Source organism: Copadichromis virginalis, linkage group LG6 (genome assembly GCF_057382275.1).
Source record: "Copadichromis virginalis isolate Kocher_CV1m ecotype Utaka linkage group LG6, C_Virginalis_male_GT1.1, whole genome shotgun sequence".
NCBI classification, from domain to species: domain Eukaryota; kingdom Metazoa; phylum Chordata; class Actinopteri; order Cichliformes; family Cichlidae; genus Copadichromis; species Copadichromis virginalis.
Window position 1 is genome coordinate 5,813,346 of NC_140623.1, and position 20,118 is coordinate 5,833,463.

The 20,118-nt window shown below is 42.4% G+C and overlaps 1 protein-coding gene across 1 annotated transcript; it reads left to right on the forward strand.

Moving 5' to 3' along the window:
• The first annotated feature begins 7,705 nt into the window (after positions 1 to 7,705).
• On the forward strand, positions 7,706 to 17,556 carry tmx2b (thioredoxin-related transmembrane protein 2b). The gene is made up of 8 exons (XM_085458351.1): positions 7,706 to 8,033; positions 10,677 to 10,737; positions 11,735 to 11,848; positions 14,109 to 14,185; positions 14,285 to 14,391; positions 14,481 to 14,546; positions 14,622 to 14,751; positions 15,464 to 17,556. Exons 1-8 carry the CDS (start codon positions 7,845 to 7,847, stop codon positions 15,641 to 15,643), a joined length of 924 nt encoding a protein of 307 aa, XP_085314477.1. The 5' UTR covers positions 7,706 to 7,844; the 3' UTR covers positions 15,644 to 17,556.
• The last annotated feature ends 2,562 nt before the right edge of the window (positions 17,557 to 20,118 follow it).

The window sequence follows — 20,118 nt, forward strand, 5'->3', positions numbered from 1 at the left end:
GGAGTGTTTACTGGGAAGATGCTTTCTACGTGATGCATGTATGGAACAAGTTCGGTCAGGACAGGGCTGCTTAAACCTACACGGTTGCACAAATCACACAACAGGTTATTAGCAAGAATATTATTGAAAGAGTTGATACATCATCATGCTTTATGTGGTAATATTTGGTATTTCTTTTTTCTCCATTTTTGTAAGGTTACCCTGAGGGTTCAGTTCAAGACTCTTATTTTGAAGACCAAGTGGTACGACTTCCTTTATACCCCCCTCTCCCTCCCACCTCTGTCGAGCTCAACACTTGGCACAGACAGGACGGAGCTGTGATTGGAGAAGATGGGGAGGCAGAGGCTAACCCCAACAGCTGATCTGAGGTCCGTCTGTGGCGGGAACACTTGCGCCTTACTGCAGGAAACCGATCCCGAACCAGCAGTTGAGCCGGAAGTGCAGCAATGACACACATTTTGAAATTAAAATAAATAAATGAACAAACCGATGAAGAAAGATAAACGAACAGATGAAATAAGTATTAAATAAAAACGAAACACAGCAGCTGCTGTAACATGACATCATTTATTTTGGAGGATCATTTCTCAGTTAAACATAAAAAACAACCCCCACCATATTCATAGGAGTGACGACCCCCCCACGCCCCCCGGTCCTCTCTCTGTGTCCTACTGACATGTTTTTCCTGTTCACGTTGGCGGAAGTGATGAGGGAACTATCTGCACACCAGCTACTGCACCATCAAACAAACACATCATTACAGTGTAAATTCAGTGCTTGAAATACAGCTCATGTGTTTGATATAAGGCTGTGAAATAGGAATAAATAAAAAATAAATAATAATAAAAGATTTTTAAAAATAAAATAAGCAAAGGGTTAAAAATGATGTCAGCTACGAGGATGACATCATGGGTTTGGATTCACCAACAGAGGCAATGTTTCCCTCTTTCTATGACATGATGGAGTGAGCAGATATATTTGGAAAAAATAAAAAATAAATGTGGAAATAACTGTATTGGAAACAGGTGTGAATAGAAAATATCCACTGATTGTAATAATGTCACTATAACAGTTGTTAATTATTGAGCAGGTCATGGAAGAGATCTCAGAACCGCTAATCAACATCTGCATCGCATCAACAGGAAATGAGTCATGTTGTGCTGTAACTGCAGATACACATCACTAGAAATATGTTATTAGAAAAGTTCTGAGATAAACATAAATTACTCTCTGACAATCAATACAGATTCAGATCACACAGTTACACATCACCAGCATTAACTGACTCGATGAGATTACAGGTACAGTATGCATGAGTCTTTCTAGAGCAGGGGTCGGCAACATTCTGATGATGAGTGCATCTAAACTTTCCTCAGAGGTCAGTGTGCCATATGATTGCATTAGCAATAAATGTAATAATGCTCTATATCAACAGTTACACACTAGATAGAACCACTTTATAGGATTATATTTGTTCACGGATGTTGGCAGCTATCAGCTGCTTAGAAAAGGATCCTGGTGTTATTTATCTCTCAGAAACAGTTCATAACTTCAACTCATTCATGTCACCTAAAAGGTAAACCTGTTTCTCCATCACCTGTTCAGCTCTGATGGTCCAGTAAGGACATCTCCTGGTTTCATCTTCATGTTTCCCTCTCACCAGATATACAAACCGACATCATGACCAGCAGCTTTACAGCTGTGGCTCCAGCAAACATCAGCTGATACTAGAAATTAATATTAAATACATTCTAACAACAGCTGATCAAGCTTAAACGTGCTGCTGTTGTTTAGCGCGACATCGCTGGTTTCCTCTTTCTGGTGCAAAGTGGGCGATAAACAAACAAGAGAGAAAAGCCAATCTGCTGATCATTGATCAGTTTCATGATTGAAGTAGAAACAGGAGAGAAGAAGAGGCAGCTGTGCAGCGTAACGACAGAATAAATCCAGCTTTGTGTCTTTTTTCATTCTAGCTGAAGTCCGGGACAAACTGTTCCTTTCAGCTCAACATGAAACGCGTAATATTTTCTCTGAATACGAGACGATTCTGTTTTTTACGGGACGGTTGGCAACTCTGCTAACTAACCTTATGAATAAAGTTCACTATCAGTAACATCATAGCACCCAACCAGCTGTATAGAAACTCCGTCATGCTAGCTAGTAGCAGTACGAGTTATTGTAACTGACTGTAAAAAGTCAGCACAGCTAAAATAAACTCCACCTGAACTTGGTTTATATCTGACCCAGATAGACTGCAGGTCAGAACTTCTTACCTGATGTTCAGTTCACCTGACACTCGGCCGCCTCGGGGCTCTCCTCCTGCCTCACCTTTCTCTCATCCACCTGTTGCCTCTGTGGAAGCTCCGCCACAGCCACCACCAAACAACTGAGTTATTTTTACACATCTGCCAGCATCTGGCCAATCCACCACCTCTCATTGTTTATACTGTTATAAAAAAAAAACAAAAAAAAAACAACAACCATCGGGCCACCCAGTCCAGCTATGGTCGTGCCATCAATTATCCTGGCACGCGTGCCTAGGGTTGCCGACCCCTGTTCTAGAGGGAGGGGTGAAATTATTGTTATTTAAGCGAAACACTGACAGGAAATGACAGGAAGTTGAGAGAATATTCCTCATTAAGCTTGGAAATTTCTTGTGATGTCCCCCAGGGGTGGTCTGTAATGGAGCCAATACTGTTCATTGTTTATATTATGTGATGGACCGAGTTGAAAAACAGGAGGAGTCCCAGGAATTATTAGAAAAATATAGTTTCCATTTATTTAACCCCCAAAAATTATATTTACAAGACTAATAAATGTTGAGCTCATAAAAGAGGTCAAAGAAACAAAACTGAACTCAGGCAAAGACTGCAACCTTAACAAACCAAATGACTGCCCAAACATACATAATTGACCTAAACATGAATGACATACAAGGGTATATATAATGGCTGATCAGACCATTGTGACACATGAGGGGTAACAAACAAAACACAATCATAAATCACAAACGATGCAGTACAATCTAGTTTGTTAATAAACTAAACACTAAAGAAGAAAATCAAAAACCCCATTAAACCCTAAACTCAAATATTTAATTAAATACAAATACTTTGTTTTTAAAGTAAAGAAAACACACATTCCCCCCTTCAGCAGGAAGTGGTGGTGTGGTCCAATTATCTTCCTTTGTATTTAATGGTTTCAAACCCTGGCTACCATCTTCTGTCCAGCAACTCCCAGGGATGATGGCAGGTAAGAAATAAAAAGACAAAAGTTAGTCAGAAAGCAAAGAAATTTAGTATGAATACATAAGTAAACTAAATGTGCGCGCTTACAAATAGAACAGATGTATCCAAACCAATCAATGAAGTTATTGGCAACTAAAATGTATTACTATGTTCAAATGAAGAATGAAAATACAAAAGTTACCAACTTTAGAGTGTGGCCATGGGTTTGGCCATCACATATTACAAACTCAAATATATGTAGCGAGTTGTAGTGATGGGCAGATGAAGCCCCATGAAGCACTGAAGCTTTTCATCCAATTGGTTCACCCCAACGCGAAGCTTCTTGAAGCTTCATTTGCTCTAGTAGGACACCTACTGGACGTAAAAATAATAGCTGGCATGAATTTGAAGAGTGTGACATTTTGCACACAGCCTGTAAATGTCAACAACAAAAGGAGTGTGTAAAACATGTATATTGTAGTGATGGCAGTATACTGTGTATATTTATAGTGGCAGTATGGGAAATTATCATTTGGAAATGCTTGAAATGGAAATGATCATTTCCTGTGAGGTGAGGTGTGGTTGGGGTGTGGACAGTAGTTGTGCTTTTGTAACGTTGAGGTATGGACAGCTACACACTGAGGCTTTGAGCCTCAGTCCTGCCTGTTCACATTTTATTCTGTAAAAACTAAATTTTCACTGCTTCTATAACCTTTAGTGGGGAGAACATAGCTGGGATTTAATGATTTAACAAATCTTTTGAATCCTTTGTCCTCCACAATGCTAAATGGCTGGGAGTCCTCAATCACCATGCTGACCAGGTCTTCATCTATTTGAGATTGCTCTGCTGAGGAAAGACAATAAAGACAAAGCACAAATATAAATATCACACACGTAACTTATAACAGTTGTATAATATTGTTATATCATTTAGTAACATTACAGCATGCTATATTATCATTGCATTTGATGGCTCACCTGGTCTTGCTCCACGATCGGTGTTCCCCTTATTCTCATGCAAAGCTCTGTAGTGCCTAAGCATGGATGAGGTGTTGTTGTTATATCCCAGCTCCCTGGCACATAGCAAACACTTCACCTTGTACAAAAGTAAAGACAGCTCAACATAAATTGTATTGCACCATCAGTATCATGAAAATACATCTTCTGTAGAAATTTACATACCTTGTTGGGAGGAATAAGATCAAAATGTTCCCACACAGGGGAGGACATCCTCCTCTTCTTAGCTGGCTCCATTCTCTCCTGACTTTCTCTCCTCACTCTCCTAAACCTCCAAACTGTCTCCAAACTCTCACTAACCGCAACTCTCCATCAAACACCCACATTTTGAATGAAGTCTGAGGGGTTTATATCGCTGTCATATCTCGCGGCAAAGTTCGAACCATTCCTGAACCAGTCACGTGGTACAGCCGGGCAGCGAGGCTTCGGACGTCATCATTTTCAGCTCCTCCCATAAATGAAGCAAGCCTCGATACGCGCATCGCGGAAACGCCCCCTCCATTACTCGACACAAGCTTCGAAGCCTCGATACAGAACGTCCCATCAGTGGTTCCCAAACTTTTTTTGCTGGGCCCCCCTTTGTTTCACAAGAAAAATGCCCCCCCCCCCACAAAACAAAAAACCTTCCTCCAACCACACGCCCATATTTTGCTCCACTGCTGTTTATTTCACACCTCAAACATTTAGTGAACAATTAAGCAAATACAAGTAATCTGCAGGAAGTAATAAAATAAACTACTAACTCTGTCACGCTGCGTCCGCACCTACACGGGTGATTTTGAACACGCAGCTGTTTCGTCCACTTAAACGGCGTTTCAAATCACTGAAAACTGAGATTTTTTAAAACTCCTTTTTTGCGTTTACGTGTGGACGAGGAATACAGAGTTCGTCACGCAGCGTCAAAGGTATGTGCCTTTTTCCACGTCACGCTGTGGTCACGTTATTGTTTACATGAGATGAACTGCAGAATGGCAGATAGAGACTAAATACTGTTAATCTGACTATCTGCAGGTTTACACGCAGTTACTGTCCCTCCATTTACAAAGGCAGAGGCGTCACAGTGTGATTATTTTACTGTATGTGTAATAATGTTCAACATTGCTATCAATGCATTTTTCAAAAAATGCCTCTCTGTGCAAAATGGGTTTAAAAACACAAACAGCTGTGGGATCCTGTTTGTCCGTGGTTTAAACAGCCCAGCGCTGCTCCTGAAGAAGGGGAACCTGCAGGGAGACCTACCTCAGCACCTGTGCAGGTGAAGCCAAAGGGCAGATGTGCTTCACCAGATTTTCTAGTCTTTGGCTCAGAATGAAGTTGGTTTGGAAACATATTCAGCGACGCTTCAACTCCTGCTTTGTGTTTGTGTGGGAGCCCCGTGCTAGCAGTGTCCAAGAGTTTTGTTTTTTCTTCCCCCCCTTTTCATACCGCGCCCCCCTGCAATGGCTCTGCGCCCCCCCAGGGAGGCAGGCCCCACACTTTGGGAAGGTCTGATATATATGATGATGTATAACTCGGTAAAAATCCACGATCATAGCACCAAAAAATATGATCCTAATAATATGGCGGTGGACTAGCATGATGACAACGTTTTCAGGGCACCTGTGTGTGTGTGTGTGTGTGTGTGTGTGTGTGTGTGTGTGTGTGTGTGTGTGTGTGTGTGTGTGTGTGTGTGTGTGTGTAAGAACTTCTGTTCTTATGCTTTGAAAGTGTCAGAGTGTCATAAAACTTTTTTGACTATGTTATAATGTTGTTTTGCACGAGTCATCATGTATCTTTGATAAAATATTTACTCTTGTATTTGTGTTATTGGTTTTTACAAAAAAAATATTAGTCACATATCACACTGATAAACAGATGACTGAAAGAAATGTTTGATGGGAAAAGGAAACAGTGTTGTGCTGCTAAATTTTCAGCTTCCGACGTTTAAATAAGAAAATGTCAAGAGGAGACAAGCAGCCCGAGTCTGCACGTAAAACATTAAACTCCTCAGCAGTGATACTCGTTGTTATAGGTGCACTTATTCTTTGTCATCGTACTTTATTGTTCCAATGAAACAAGAATCTCATTTCAAAGTACATTTTTGGCCATCCTGTGATCTCGCTGTCTTAATATCTTACAGCTATTTCCAGGGGCAATAACCTTTATGTTAGATTGTGTTTTTAATCAGGCTGTGATCTTAAAGTCACTCTCACAGCACTGATTTTACAGTAATGCACAACAATTGTAATGTCACTGAAATTTCCAAACTGCCTTTTCTGCAGTAAGAGTTGTGTGATTGCACACGGGCCATGACAGGACTCCTTAGTATCTGTACAGCACAATCCAGTTTTATCTATATGTCACCAGATTGCAACAACAGCCACCTGGAGGTGAGACTGTTAGTCACACAAATGGTGGACAGAAAAGTATTTTCCAATTTGGAATAAATCCGATGACTTGATTAACATTTTTGATTTATTTATTAGTACACCTTTTTTTACGAGTCCTCTTATATCCATGACAAAGTGTGTACAGGCTTAACATTTGATGTCTGCATCAATTACTGACATAACATCAGCATATCAAGGAGTTTAGGACTTATCTGTTTGTCTAATACATTTGGAGAAATTGGGCTGTAACTTCACATATTGTGAAAGTTTCTTTTCCTTGTTTTTCTAGATGTTTCCCTTGAGGAGTCTCATTCATGGCTTTTAACCAGGAGCTCAGTGCAACATTTACTTTCACCTCATGTCAACATGTGATGGAGTGCCATACAAATCTTTCTGATGAGGTCTTTCAGGTCCTGGACATGATACAGTTTATCTGTTGAAGATGAAGTTTTTGAGGCCTGTCAATTCTTTCTCTTCTCTTTTTCTCCAGTTTCCTTCAAATATTTTAAGAACACAATGTCTATCTTTTTAAAAAAATATAGATTGAATAAAAGAAATCCTAACACATAACTGCAACAGGCTGTTAGTAACAAAATGCCTGAAGATGCTATTTCAAATCGGTTGTTTGTTTATTTCTCTTTCATGTGTAGACACATCGTGCCCAGGTCATTTATTTCTGAGTTGCGCATGCGTTGAGCCTGTGAGCGCTATCTACTGACGTAATAATGAGTACAGAACTTAGATAATTCACACAAAAAACAAACAAACAAAAAAACTTAGATAATTCACAGCTGTAAACAAAAGAATCGCACGCGCACAAAAACGTGAAACACAATTTTTGCTCGTGCTCCATAAAACTGAACGTGCAGCATCTTCCAGCTTACACTTACACAGGACGTTAGTCCTGCCAGCTTCAAATTAAAAGGCGACATGAGTCATTTTAGGCCTAGAAACAGCGGCAGTGCGTTTAAATATCTATCGCACCGTTATTTTTTCCATTAAATGACTACAAAGATATACAAAAAGGTTGAATCCAAAAGTAACGATCCACAATATAAAATTCAATGCTTTTATTTTTAACATCTATGTCGGAAGCTGTGGTTCCGACCCCCTTCACGTTGCTCTGCTAGCGCAGAGCCATTTATACTAAGCTAACGGTTTAGCACTGCTGACCTCCGTCTTTGCGGGGTTTATTTCCCGGGTTAGTTGTTGTACGACAGTTAGCTTCAAGATGGCTTTGTTGACGCCATTATTCGCTTTTCTGTACCATCTACCGCAGGTGTACAAGTGGCTGCTGAAGCCATATTACGTAGCATCTCTCTTCATGTCTGTAGCATTTCTAGCTGTCCGCAAGACGCCCGGCATCTGTGACCGTCTGGCCACACAGCGAGAAGACGGCAACTCCTGCGACTTCGACTGGGTCCGTAGAAAAAGCCAGAAAGTCTGGTCGTTTTCCCGAATGTGTTAGCAGCTAGCCGGTCAGTGAATGCTGGACCAATGCACAGGCTGTGGTAACGAGGGCCAGATGACTTTAGCTGTCAGGCCAAACAGCGGCCAAAAAGCAACTCATTGATGTTCCTGGACTTGTTGACTAAGATACACAAGTGAAAACGATTCATTTGTAGTTTTCCGCTGTTGATTAATGTGTTTTATTGCTTACGGCATATCAATGAAGGTCTGTTAAAATACAAGAATGAACATGGGGTGTCAGTGTTACTGTGTTGGTCCTGAAGGTTGCAGGAGGGGAGGCAAAATCGGGGTATCACAGAATGAGGGTTGTTGTTGTAATAATAATAAAAGCCAAATGGAACCGAATTTAATGTCCCGTTAGAGCTCTTACAGTTTATATACACTCATGAATGTTGTGGTGAAGTTGGGCTTTTAATGGTTCTTTAAGCTGTTCTTTGGTGTACTGCATAGATCTCTAGTGACTTTAAAAAAAAAAGAATATATGTGTCTTACAAAGTTGCACCCCAACCAGACACTTGGTTAATGAGCTTCTGGCATAATCTAGTCTGGATATTTGACCACTTTTCTTTACGAAACTGGAAGAGTTCATTTAAATTGGTTTGTTTCTTAGCCCAGGCATAGTCCACAAATTGGGGTCAGAGGTCAAACTTAACATTAGTCTGCAGAACCAGTTGTGATGTTCCTGGGTTCCTCATCCTGGTAGAACATCATATTGCTTCTAAGTTTCAACCATCTAGCCACTGATCTGAGGTGAAGTTGAAGAATTTGCATGTAGTCCTTCTCCTCTGTCTTCATTATTCCATCCACATTGTGCAGGGTACCAGTACCACTGGCAGCAACAGCCCTAGAGCGTGATGCTACTGCCGCCATGCCTGACAGTTGCTACGGTGTTCTTAGGTTTCCCTCAACTTGACTCCTCCAAACATGAGTCTTGTTAATATAGCCAAAGAGCTCAATCTTCATCATGTCCGGGCACAAGACCTTTCTCAAGAAGCCTTCGGCTTGTCCAAATGGGAAGCTGCAAAATTGAGTGGAGCTTTCTGTGGAGAGGGTGAAGCCCCTCCACAGCAAAGACAGACACTGGTGTTCTAGCAGTTTCCAGGTCATGAGGCTTGAGCCCTGCTGGTTTCTGGACTGTTTCCTCTCGTTTGTGGGAGACAGATTGGTCTTCTTGTAGATGTAGACTGTGACTAGAGCAGGGCGATATGACCAAAAATATTTATCACGATATACATTTGAAAATTTGCGATAACGATATAACTGAGGATATAACTGACACGAGACAAAATACTTTACAACTCCTCAACTTTATTAGTGCAAACTCCATCAATGTATTTTCACTTAAACAAGCAGCTGTTTTTTATCTGCATTAAAGTTATATAAAAACGTAACAGTGCAAACTCCTCGCTGACAGTTTCACCAAAAGGCATTTCCAGTGGAAACTGGCCGACACATCCTCAGCATCACCATGTATAACATCCACAACACTTAAAAAGAGCTTATACACACACAATACGGTAACATTATGTTGAAGCACAGCACGTATCACTCCGCGAGGCTCCGCCTACGATAGCCGTAACGCTCCCACAATCCATCAAGCGGTGCGGCTTCGTAGCTTAGCAAAGTCGTACTGAAACATTTGACAGATTTTCGAGCGCCGTGCACATAAAATCGTTTCGAGGTCAGTAAACACAACCAGAGTTCAGACATAAGGCACACGGGATTATAAGGGGCTCTGTCGACTTTCAGAAAAATCAAAGGATTGATTTTAAGTGCGCCGTATTTTCCAAACAACACGGTAATAACGACGGCCCGCTAGCATGCGCTACCAAAAATAGTGCTTTGTTGTGTATCTGACGGACGAAAGCTAAACCAGTTCCACACCAGTGAAGCTGCAGCATTTTTACAAACCAGTTCAGGTTCATGGTTTCATTCAACGATCCACTTTCGCTCTTCTCATTCTGCGTCGCCGCCATGCTTTTTCCGCCATGTGCGTATGTAAACAAAGGCACTGCGCATGCGCGTTTTACCCATATTCTATCGCCATGTTTCATTTTCCTATCGTTGCCCAACATTGCACCGGTATTACCGTGAACGGTACGATATAGCCCAGCCCTAGTGGTGACATATCTGAGTAACTTGTACTTGGGCACAACTGTTTGTACTGATGGTCTGGCCTCATGCAATCCTGTGTTTCACATCTATGAGAACAATGTGTCCAAATTGGAATTAGAAACAAGTGTTCATGCCTTTGTTTCCTCACAGTCTGACTGGTGTACATCACTGTAAATGACTTATTTGGCAGATGTGGTGCTTTATTTGCAGTTGCTGTTTTGACAGAAGAGATACAGCACCTGTGCAAGTATCAGAACAGGGCTTTAAAATCTGTTCAGAGCTAAAATGAAAATCATCTTAGTGTTCTCTCTGCTCATCTCACAGTTTTGTTTGTTTCTGAAATCAGCTGAGTAACAAAGGTGTAAACAACAACCAGTCAAATGGGAAAAGCTGTGTTAGCAAATCGTGTCAGAGCTGTAGAGGCTGTGCGAGTGGAGCAGAGACGGCAGAGTAACAAAGGCCATGTTTGTGTTCTCAGAGAGAGGTGGAGATCCTCATGTTCCTCAGTGCCATCGTGATGATGAAGAACCGCCGGGCGAGTGAGTAAATGTCTTTTTCATAGTGTGGATGAGTTGTGTGCTATCCAGCGCTCTGTGATGTTCTCTGTCAGGAGGCTTTTAAATTGGCTGTTCAGTGAATTCCTCAAGATTCAGCCCGTTACAGAGCTCTGTTTCACATTTAGTAGTGAATTTGAAAGATGTTGCATCACCGCGTTCATCAGGGCTGTGCGATATGACCACAATCTCATATCCCATCGCCCCGATAACGATATAAATCACAAACATTTAACATTTTCTGTAAGTTCTGTGAATCTCAGGCAGCTCGACTTGCAGGAAGTGTTTCCAGCTGGGCGTCCTGTAGCTGGAGTCGAGTGTTTTAATCGATGCATGAAACGATACATTTTTAGTCATAAGTTGTAACGGCGCCATTTTCTTTGTATTTATTACACGGCGTGCTGCGGGGAAAAGCCTAGGGCTGTTCGATGTAACGATATATATCGGATGACGATATAAAAACATCTGTCGTTTCATTTTACGCTGTCATTTGTTTCATGCTGTCGCAAAATAAACTGTTTACAGCAATATTTGTTCATGGTTCTGATGTCCCTGTAGTTATTATTAATTTCTTCAAGTTCTCTCTTTCGCTTATATTTAATATAACCACACTACGGACGGACAAGCGCCTGTTTTTATGCGTTGTCGTTAGCAACAACGACGGTAACAGCATCGTGTGTCCGCTTGTTTATGTTCCACATAAACCTTTCACAATAAAGCTCAAGATCCTGTTGAGACTTTTCAAAATAAACTGAATGATGTGAAACAGTATGCAGAGTGTTTACGGATGAGAAGCAAAAAGAGCCGCCAGGTGCTAAAAAATAAACCTCAGACTCAAACGTTTTATATCGTCATCCGATATATATCGTTATATCGAACAGCCCAAGTGTTCATCATTGATTAGGGCTGTTTATTATCTGCTGCTAATCTGTTTTAAAGCATTGACTAAAACATGAAAGTGTCTCTGTGTTGTTTGTGTCAGTAACTGTGGAGCAACATGTGGGCAACATCATCCTGTTCAGCAAAGTGGCCAATGTGATCCTGTTCTTCAGACTGGACATCAGGATGGGGCTGCTCTACCTGACGCTCTGCATAGGTCTGTCAGCTCATTGTTTAGACAGTAGCACCTCACAGAAACCGTCTGGTCCCACAGGATCACTGAGACTGTTGGTGGGGAGAACTCCACGTTAACAGGAAGAACAGGGCCAAACAAACTACAGGAGAGAGAAGGCTAAAGACCATTTGTTCATCCCGCAAAGGAGTTTGTTACCGCAGTAGGATAAAAAAAACAGTACAAGTGCCACGGGCCTTAGAGAGTGCAAACATGTATATATGCAACAGTAAGCAAGCAATTTCTTTATATAGCACTTTCAGAACAACTCCCCAGCTGAACACTAAGTGCTGTACACCTGACATGCCAGAAATGATATTTTCAGTAAGTTAAAAAAATATATATAAAAGGATAAAAATATAAAAATAAGATGATAATTAAAATGATATTTAAATGAATAAAATTAGCACAAATAGCAAAAAGTAAAATAATATAAAATGAGAATTAGAATTACATTTAAAACAATAAAATCATTTTTACTCCTTGTCATGAGCCAAGGAGTAAAAATGGGTTTTAAGACGCGTTTTAAAAGTGGACAGTGAAGGGGCCTCTCTAATGTGCTGCAGAGAAGGCCCCGCCCCCTCTGAGCTTCCTCTTGGACCTGGGTACCTCCAGGAGCAGCTTGTCAGCTGACCTGAGAAACCTGGGGGGGAGTAAGGATGCAGAAGCTCAGAGAGGTAAGGTGGGGCAAGACCGTTTAACCATTTGAAAACAGAGTTTTAAAATGAACTCTAAGATATACAGGCAGCCAATGGAGTGAGGCGAGGATGGGAGTCATGTGCTCTCTTTTACCAGTTCAGCTGCAGATGAGAGAGAAGACGCCGACTAACTCCACAATACAGCACATTACAGTAATGCAAACGAGATGAAGTAAAAGCACGCATTACTGTTTCAAAATGCGGCCTGGATAAAATAGTCTTACCTTTGCCAAACACCTTAAATGATAAAAACTGGACTTGACAGGTTTAAAGTACTCTGCCAGGGGTCAATAGTGGAGGGTTCACAAGGTCCACTGGGACCAAACACAATCACCTCTCTTTTGCTTGAATTACATCTTAGAAAGTTTAGGAACATCCAAGATTTGATAAAGTGGTTTAATAGAGAAGGCATCGTTCTGCTTCAGAGGCAGATAAATCTGACAGTCGTCAGCATAGCAGTGGAAGGATAATCCGTGCCTTCTGAGGATGGTTCCCAGGGGCTGTAAATATAATGAAAAAAGCAGAGGCCCTAAAATTGAGCCCTGTGGGACCCCAAGCTGAAGAGCGGCAGAGAAGGACTCAACCTTAAAAAGTTAACACTAAAAGTTCTGTCACAAAGATAGATGTCATTTCAAGGCAGTACCACGAATGCCTGCAAGATGGTGAAGCGAGACAGCAAAATGTTGTGGTCTACAGTGTCAAAGGCAGCTGTTAGGTCAAGGAGGACAAGAACAACATGATTACCAGAGGATATCAGTAAAAACCTTTAAGAGTGCTGACTCCGTGCTATGAAAGTTTTTAAAACCTGACTGGAAGACTAAGAAACCGTTCTCATTTAAAAATCCATCAGTTGGCAGTGTACAATTTTCTCTAAGATTTTAGACATAAAAGACAACTTGGAGAGAGGCCTGAAGTTAGCCAACACAGTGTGGTCCAGGGCAGGTTTCTTAAGCAGGGGTTGTACTGATGCATGCTTGAAATGAGCAGGGACTACACCACATCTGCTGTATATAACAGTGAGAACAGCCTGGCCTATGCTAGGAAACATCTCCTGAAAAAGCTGTGGTGGGACAGGATCATTTGGAGAACCGGAGGGCCTCAGGTGGCCGACCACATCCTCCAAAGAAGAAAGAGTCACAGGCTCAAACCGGTTAAAACAGCAGAGCAAGGGATCGAGACAGAGGGGTCGGAGTTTGAACGTCATCTACTTGTCCAGTTGTCCATTCTAAGATTGTGATGAATTAACGGATCAAAGGCCTTTAGAGTTGTCATGAGTTGATGTTTAGTGTGCTACGATCAGTCATAGAAATCTGAAACGAGAAGCTGGAAGTGAGTTACACTGAAAACTGGAGATATAAGAAAATAAGGTGTGTTTCATTGGATGCTTAGTGGGCTGACGTTCCCTCAGACAAGGGAAATAATATGTTAACATACAAAGACGCAGTAAGTTCACTAATATGTGAGATCCTGCTGAGAGCAGTTCACTGGAGTCAGCTGAAAAAGCAGCAGACTGAGTGTGAGATGCTGTGATCTTCTGTGTGTTTCAGTGTTTTTGATGACCTGTAAGCCTCCTCTGTACATGGGACCCGAGTACATCAAATACTTCAGTGACAAAACTATTGATGTGAGTACAAGTGGAAGAGTTGGTGGTAGAGGTTTGGTTGTTGGTGAAACACACTTACGTCCAGTTGTTTTAAAGTGTGTGTTTACCGTGTGTGCGCAGGATGAACTGGCGAGAGACGGCCGTGTGACGTGGATCGTCGAGTTTTTTGCCAACTGGTCTCCAGAGTGCCAGTCCTTCGCTTCTGTGTACGCTGATCTCTCTCTCAAGTAAGGCTGAGACCGTCCTCTGGTGAAATCGTGGCGTGTCTTCATCTGCGTTCAGGAGTAACTTCAGTGCCTTCTGTTCTGTGGAATAGGTATAACTGTGCTGGCCTAAAGTTTGGCAAAGTGGACATTGGACGCTATGGAGAGGTTTCCAAAAAGTAAGACCCTTTTAAATCAGTTTTCTCAGTGACGTTTGGCTCCCCACATACATATGAGCACTCCCTGTTCTGCAGGTACAAGGTGTCAGCATCTCCACTCTCCAAGCAGCTTCCATCATTGGTGCTGTTCCAAGGAGGGAAGGAAGTTATGCGGCGCCCTCAGGTGGACAAGAAGGGCAGGGCTGTGTCATGGAGCTTCACTGAGGTGAGACTGCTGCTGCTGGTGTGCTAAAGGTGAACACCTGTAATATCAAAGATGTTCTTTTTCTCAGTAACACCTGGACTTGGTCGCATGGCACTGTGGCCTCCTGTTTGTCCGTTAAAACGTGCGAAGTAATCTAAAAAAGAGAAAACAAGTTCGCAGTGCGTCGTCTGACCCTGGGGTCACCGTTTGTTCCATCAGTGTGCGATTGTTACACAGAATCCTATTTACATTTACTCCAATTATAGAAAATAAGGAAATATCTGAAATGCTGAAGGTAAGCGGTGTTAATCAGAACATTTATGTTTTACAAATATTTACATCTGTGCATGAGAAAGTAACTTTGTATCTTCTTCTTTGCAGGGTTGACATGGGATAAGAAACATGTTTCTTTAAAAACTTCAGACTGAAATTAAAAATTGAGTTGTTGTAATTATCTTCAATAAGTGACAGAAGCCCAATATTAACACAGTCCTCTGTGAGTAAGCACCTGGCCACAGTGGAGAGGAAAAACTCCCCTTTAACAGGAAGATCCCTTCATTCTAACCAGGGTCAGGCTTGACTGGTTGGGCTGAGGGGAAAGGCAGAGCTTAGGCAGAGCTGTGAGCTCCAGAAACTTGCACACCAGTTATAGTGTCAGCTGTTCCCCTCCTGATCCATATACTTGACACTTAGAGTCTTTATATTTAAGACTTTGCATGCTTGTTTCCATCAGGAGAACATCATCCGAGAGTTCAACCTGAACGAACTCTACCAGAAGTCCAAGAAGCTCAGCAAGACCAGAGGAGACAAGGTCAGCCAATCCCAGTTCCCCCCAGTGCCCGAGGAGGAGGAGCCAGAGCAGCAGGGAGTTGAAGCCCAGGGGGTGGAGTCTGAATCCAAGAAGGACAAATAGGACCATTTGTATTACTCACACTGGACTTGTTAATGGAATCTGTGGGTCCACTGTGGGTCAGCTAGCTCCTCCTCCACCTTTGTCTTCATGCTCCTCTTTAGAGTGTTCTGTTTACTTGTGAATCAGGCCCCGCCCCTTTCCCTGAATGTCCCTAATATGTAATTTAGCAGAGTATCAAAGCAAACTGCAGTAAACCATCCCAGTTGTGTGAAGAGGACCTGAGGTCACTCTTTGGTGGAGGAGCTTGGCTGGTGGGGGCTGATGATGGAGACGTCCAACACAGGAGCAGAACATGTTTTATGCTACTAATGACTTATTTTAATCTTTAATAATTTAAATGCAGTTAGTTAGTTACTGATGTGGACCATTTAGCAGCTTCGTCACACACATTCCATCAGCTTCTGTCGTGTTTTCTTCTTTGAGTGTTTTTACCTGCTGACCGTGACTGTGTGCAGCTCCCAGTCAGCTGTTTCTTTCTTTGGACACACCTTACAGGCCCTGACTGGCAGCACTTAGTAGTCAGGTTGATTTAAAGTAGCGGTGATTCAGTGATCCTACGCTTCCCCCCAGTTTCTCACCTGGTCTCCAGTCTGCTGTGTATGACCCGTGTTCTGCAGTTGCCTTTAACAGATGGTGTAAAACACGTTCAGGTGTAACTCCCTACCTGACGAGCCCACCTTTGTTTTTAGTTTGACTTCGTAAAACTCTAAATGCAAAGGACTTTTTTCTTAAACTTGACTACATGCATGTGCAAGTTTACATTTTAATCTAATAGACTAAATAATACATCAAATAATTGCTGGCTTGGGATCAGTGAAGCAGTTCCAGGCTTCTCGGCTGTGCTTGGTTCCTGCAGTAACCCCCTAAGAACCATGCAGCAGTGTGGCAGCACTGTTTGCTGCTCCAACGCCAGGACACGGGGCGGTGCACACGAACACAGCTCACTGCAGACGCTGACCTGAGCAGTGAGCTGCTGTAGACTATAAGTAGCTGATGATTCAACCACTGCAAAGAAAGTAGCAGTGAGTCAGGCCGAAGTTTGGGGTTGGTTCAACAGGAGTTTCATTTCTTTCTTCCTTCTTCATTGTGGTATTTGTGTGTAGTTGCCATTGAATGTAGGTTTCTAAACCCTGCTGTGTTTTATCCACCCATCATTTTGCTTTCAAACAGAGAAGGCTTCGGTTTCTGCCTTAACGTGTAATTGATGACTTAAACATTCTGATAAATGATAAAGAGCCATGTGATAAATCTGTGGAGACCCTCAAATACATTTTCTTTTCTAAAAAAAAGTATATCTAATAACAACAATCCAATAATTGGGATGCTCCATGGAGGGGGAGTCACTGTTTGGTCAGTCTCATCCATGAGGAAACTGGATTATATCCATCTTGTCCACAAACTTCATATCTACAGGTCCCAGCCGGGGTGTTGAGCCCCGGGTTGAGAAACTGCACACAGTGACTAACAGAGTGTGCATGATGGAAACACAGCTGGTGGATCCAGGAGCCTCTGCGCTCCTCACCCAGATGATGGCAGATGTGTCCTGCACATTGATTGGCTGACCCCTGGACTCCATGGAGATAAAACGAGCGTGTTTCCACAGCCTGAGGATCATCTGGGTCACTGGCATCGCTGCATTCATGTCTTTGTTACAAACCTTTTGAATATTGATGATCAGAACTGTTATTTGTTACATAGTGAACCAATTTTCTGACAAGTTTTTCCTTTTTTACATTCAGTAAGCACACTGTAGTTTTACAGATGTTTGTTCCTGATTTAACCTGTTGTTACAAAACCGGTTTGGTTTATTATTCATGTTGACCATGTCTAACCTCTGTGGCGTGTTACATTTCATTCAGAAAAGTCTGGCCTGTTTGCTGTTCATGCAGTAAAGACAACATGAAGCGCTGTGATGCTGTCGTCCTCCTTCCTTTTAGCTCAGACTTTGGTCACCACCCTCACAGTGACATGTGACGACTCTGTGCCAGGGTCTTTGTGTAGCCCAATTATCTGCAGATGTTTCATCTGTGGTGAAATGACTATAGCCAGCTAAGCTTGTAGAAGATGAATGAGCTAAACCAATTAACTATGTCCATTAGAAAGACTCATATTGAACTTTTTCAGCTAGTTTGGGCCGAGTTGCCGTCTTTTTGATTTTATAAGTTCCCTGGATTTAAAAAATCTGTTCACAAACCGCGCTTGTTGCAGGTATACATACATATTCTCTTGCAAAGATATAAAGGTTTGGATATACAACGTGTCATTCCTAACGATTAGCTAGTGGATCATGTTTTAGTGGGGTGACCTCTACAGCAGCGGTCCCCGGGCCTCGGACCGGCACCGGTCCGTGAGTCGTTTGGTACCGGGCCGCGAGAGTTGAGGATCAGGTGTGAAATGTCTGGTTTTCAGGGTTTTATCGGTTTTCAGTGTTATTTTGTTATCGTTTTTATCGTTAACTCGGTTTTCCTGGGTCTTTTACGTGTGTTATGAGTAAATCTTTTTGTCGGTACTGGTTTTATTTTGTTGTATTTATCCGCGACACCTTGAAGGCCGGTCCGTGGAAATATTGTCGGGCATAAACCGGTCCGTGGTGCAAAAAAGTTTGGGGACCGCTGCTCTACAGTGTGGGCGACGTCAGGCGAGGGCAATTTCTAATGGGGCAAAATGAGAAAGGACAGTTTTGGAGGGCTGCACAATAAGCTGAAGTTAATTCTGCTGAAATTCTGGTTAGAGTAGATTTTAGAATTGATCAATGAAAATGTACGCCATGCCTTCAAATGATGTTACCACATTTATTGTTCAAGGCTAAAACCTGTGAGGCAGCTTTCTGTCATTTCTTCAAAGCTCTTTGAATGGCGATCTTCTGTTCTTTGTCAAGCTGATCCCACACTGCTTAATGTCCAGGTCCTGCTGTAATGTGTGTTTTTCTATTCAGATATACTTTTGTGTTTGGGATCATTATCATGCTGCAAAAGCAAACTCATACCAATCAGATGCTTTCTAGGTGGGACTGCATAATGGATCAAATCTGATGGTACTTGTCCTGTGTTCAGAATAAATCCAGTTTCAACATTACTGACTTGAATGCAACACATCTTTGGTTCAAACTGCTGACAGTTGGCTGACCAAACCCAGCTTCCAGGAGCAGAGAGCAGTTTTGTTTTTGCTTCCAAGACGGCAAATGAAGCGTCACCATGTAGATAAAAACGTCAGACGTGTTCACACAGTTACTGCTCATCTGCTACTTCCTTTGGTCGCCTCCTTCCCTCTATCAGGCCACACTGTTGGATTTGATAAAGGAGGATGTCACTGCTTGTACTTTAAAAACCTGGGTTCGCTCAAAACCTGACCTGATTGTGACCCACACCTGTTTTCACACCTCGGCTCATGTGATGAGGCAGAGGAGGATCAATAGGGGGTCCATGACCCTCTTGGGGACACTCCCACCAATTACTCTTAGTGCTGAAGAAGCTTCTTGGATGAAACTTGGTCAGGGACACTTAAAAAAACGCTTTCCTTTCCCAGCTCATTGGACTACAATGAGCTGGATGACTGAGAACCTTCTCAGAATTCAGGTATGAAAGTTCTTGGTCTCAGTGATGAACTCGTAGTGATCCATGTTCACCTGTTTGTTCTGCAACTTTAACGTTCTGGTATGAGAGCAGCTCACTAACCTCATTTCCTACGTACAGTAGCTAACAGCTCCAATGAAGCACCTGCAGAAAACACCAACTATCACTGGGATGTACAGTGGGGCAAAAAAGTATTTAGTCAGCCACCGATTGTGCAAGTTCCCCCACTTAAAATGATGACAGAGGTCAGTAATTTGCACCAGAGGTACACTTCAACTGTGAGAGAGAGAATGTGAAAAAAAATCCATGAATTCACATGGTAGGATTTGTAAAGAATTTATTCGTAAATTAGGGTGGAAAATAAGTATTTGGTCACCTCAAACAAGGAAAATATCTGGCTCTCACAGACCTGTAACGTCTTCTGTAAGAAGCTTTTCTGTCCCCCACTCGTTACCTGTATGAATGGCACCTGTTTGAACTCATCATCTGTATAAAAGACACCTGTCCACAGCCTCAAACAGTCAGACTCCAAACTCCGCCATGGCCAAGACCAAAGAGCTTTCGAAGGACACCAGGAAAAGTATTGTAGACCTGCACCAGACTGGGAAGAGTGAATCTACAATAGGCAAGCAGCTTGGTGTGAAAAAATCAACTGTGGGAGCAATCATCAGAAAATGGAAGACATACAAGACCACTGATAATCTCCCTCGATCTGGGGCTCCACGCAAGATCTCATCCCGTGGGGTCAAAATGATCATGAGAACGGTGAGCAAAGATCCCAGAACCACACGGGGGGACCTGGTGAATGACCTGCAGAGAGCTGGGACCAAAGTAACAAAGGTCACCATCAGTAACACACTACAACGGCAGGGAATCAAATCCCGCAGTGCCAGACGTGTTCCG

Excerpts from the sequence above, each read along its gene's own strand:
- tmx2b (XM_085458351.1), top strand. The coding sequence starts at position 7,845 with ATGGCTTTGTTGACGCCATTATTCGCTTTTCTGTACCATCTACCGCAG. Across the intron at positions 8,034-10,676 it reads ACTCCTGCGACTTCGACTGG|AGAGAGGTGGAGATCCTCAT; the intron begins GTCCGTAGAAAA and ends TTGTGTTCTCAG. Across the intron at positions 11,849-14,108 it reads CTACCTGACGCTCTGCATAG|TGTTTTTGATGACCTGTAAG; the intron begins GTCTGTCAGCTC and ends TGTGTGTTTCAG.